This window comes from Carlito syrichta, unplaced genomic scaffold (genome assembly GCF_000164805.1).
Source record: "Carlito syrichta isolate Samal-C Ts95f unplaced genomic scaffold, Tarsius_syrichta-2.0.1 Scaffold90633, whole genome shotgun sequence".
Lineage (NCBI taxonomy): Eukaryota > Metazoa > Chordata > Mammalia > Primates > Tarsiidae > Carlito > Carlito syrichta.
The window spans coordinates 6,009-6,955 of NW_007034729.1; the positions used below are offsets into that span (position 1 = coordinate 6,009).

The 947-nt window shown below is 63.6% G+C and overlaps 1 protein-coding gene across 1 annotated transcript in view; it reads left to right on the top strand.

Annotated features, from left to right (window-relative positions):
* The window catches only part of LOC103261370 (mucin-3B-like), a gene marked incomplete at its 5' end in the record, with an annotated part of 6,592 nt that extends 5,965 nt beyond the window's left edge, over nucleotides 1-627 (top strand). The window contains 3 exons of the mRNA XM_008059007.2: nucleotides 17-108; nucleotides 390-442; nucleotides 586-627. Coding sequence (XP_008057198.2) covers nucleotides 17-108; nucleotides 390-442; nucleotides 586-627 — 187 coding nt within the window. The remainder of the gene's footprint in view (nucleotides 1-16; nucleotides 109-389; nucleotides 443-585) is intronic.
* Between the last annotated feature and the right edge of the window lie 320 nt (nucleotides 628-947).

Sequence of the window (947 nt, forward strand, 5' to 3'; positions counted from 1 at the left end):
GCGGCGCCCCGCCTAGGTCCTCGGACGAGAACAGGAAATGGTTCGCGATGTGGGATGAGGAGACCGTGGGGACTTTTTCCAACCTGGGCTTCGAGGACGACGCAGTCGGTGGGTCCTGCCCTCTGGGGAAGTGGGCAGGGGCTTCCCGCGCGCCACTGCGAGGACAGACGTGTGCCTTGTGCCAGGGAGCTTGTGTCCCCCGTGCCCCGTGCCCCTCCCGACGAAGGCCATCCCGGCAGGGTAGGCGCCGGCCCCAAGCTCGAGGCCCAGGCGTGCTCACCTCTTCTCTCCCCCACCCCCGTCCTCCCTTCCCCTGCCCGCTTCTTACCCCTTCCCTCTCCTCCCTTCCCCTCCCTCTCCCCCCCTTCCTTTTCCCTTCCTCTCTCTAGTCAAGAAGGAAAACTTCTGTGTGGCCCTGGAGAACGTGGACACCAGCCTGAAGGTGAGGGGCAAAGGCGGAGGCTAGGAACTCTCCCGGCGGCTACTCCAGACCGCCTCCCCCCTCCCTTGGCGGCAGGGGCCCGGGCTGGGTTCAGGAGGCAGGTGGCTCCTGTGCCCACCCCCTCACCGCGGACTCTGTGGCAGGTGCACATCAAGAGACCTGAGGTGACCTCATCCTCCCTGTGAGCCGCGTGGGCCCCGTTCACCACCCCTTCCACCTGCCAGCACAGGACCCTCTCGGCACCGCGACCTTTTCACGAAACGGCCAGGGACTTGTGCAGCCCAGCTTCCTGATGGCCCTGGGCAAGATGAGACTGTTCCCCTGAATCCCCTCCTCCTCCCGTCCTGACTGAAACCCATCTGGAGACTCAGTTTCCACCCAGGCTCATTACTGCAAAGCCTCAGTTTCCTCCCCCTGTAAAATGGGTCCAGCATCCTCTTCATGATACATCATCAGTTATTGTGAAAACCACACGTGCTTGGCCCCTTCTCTGCTCCAGTCCACC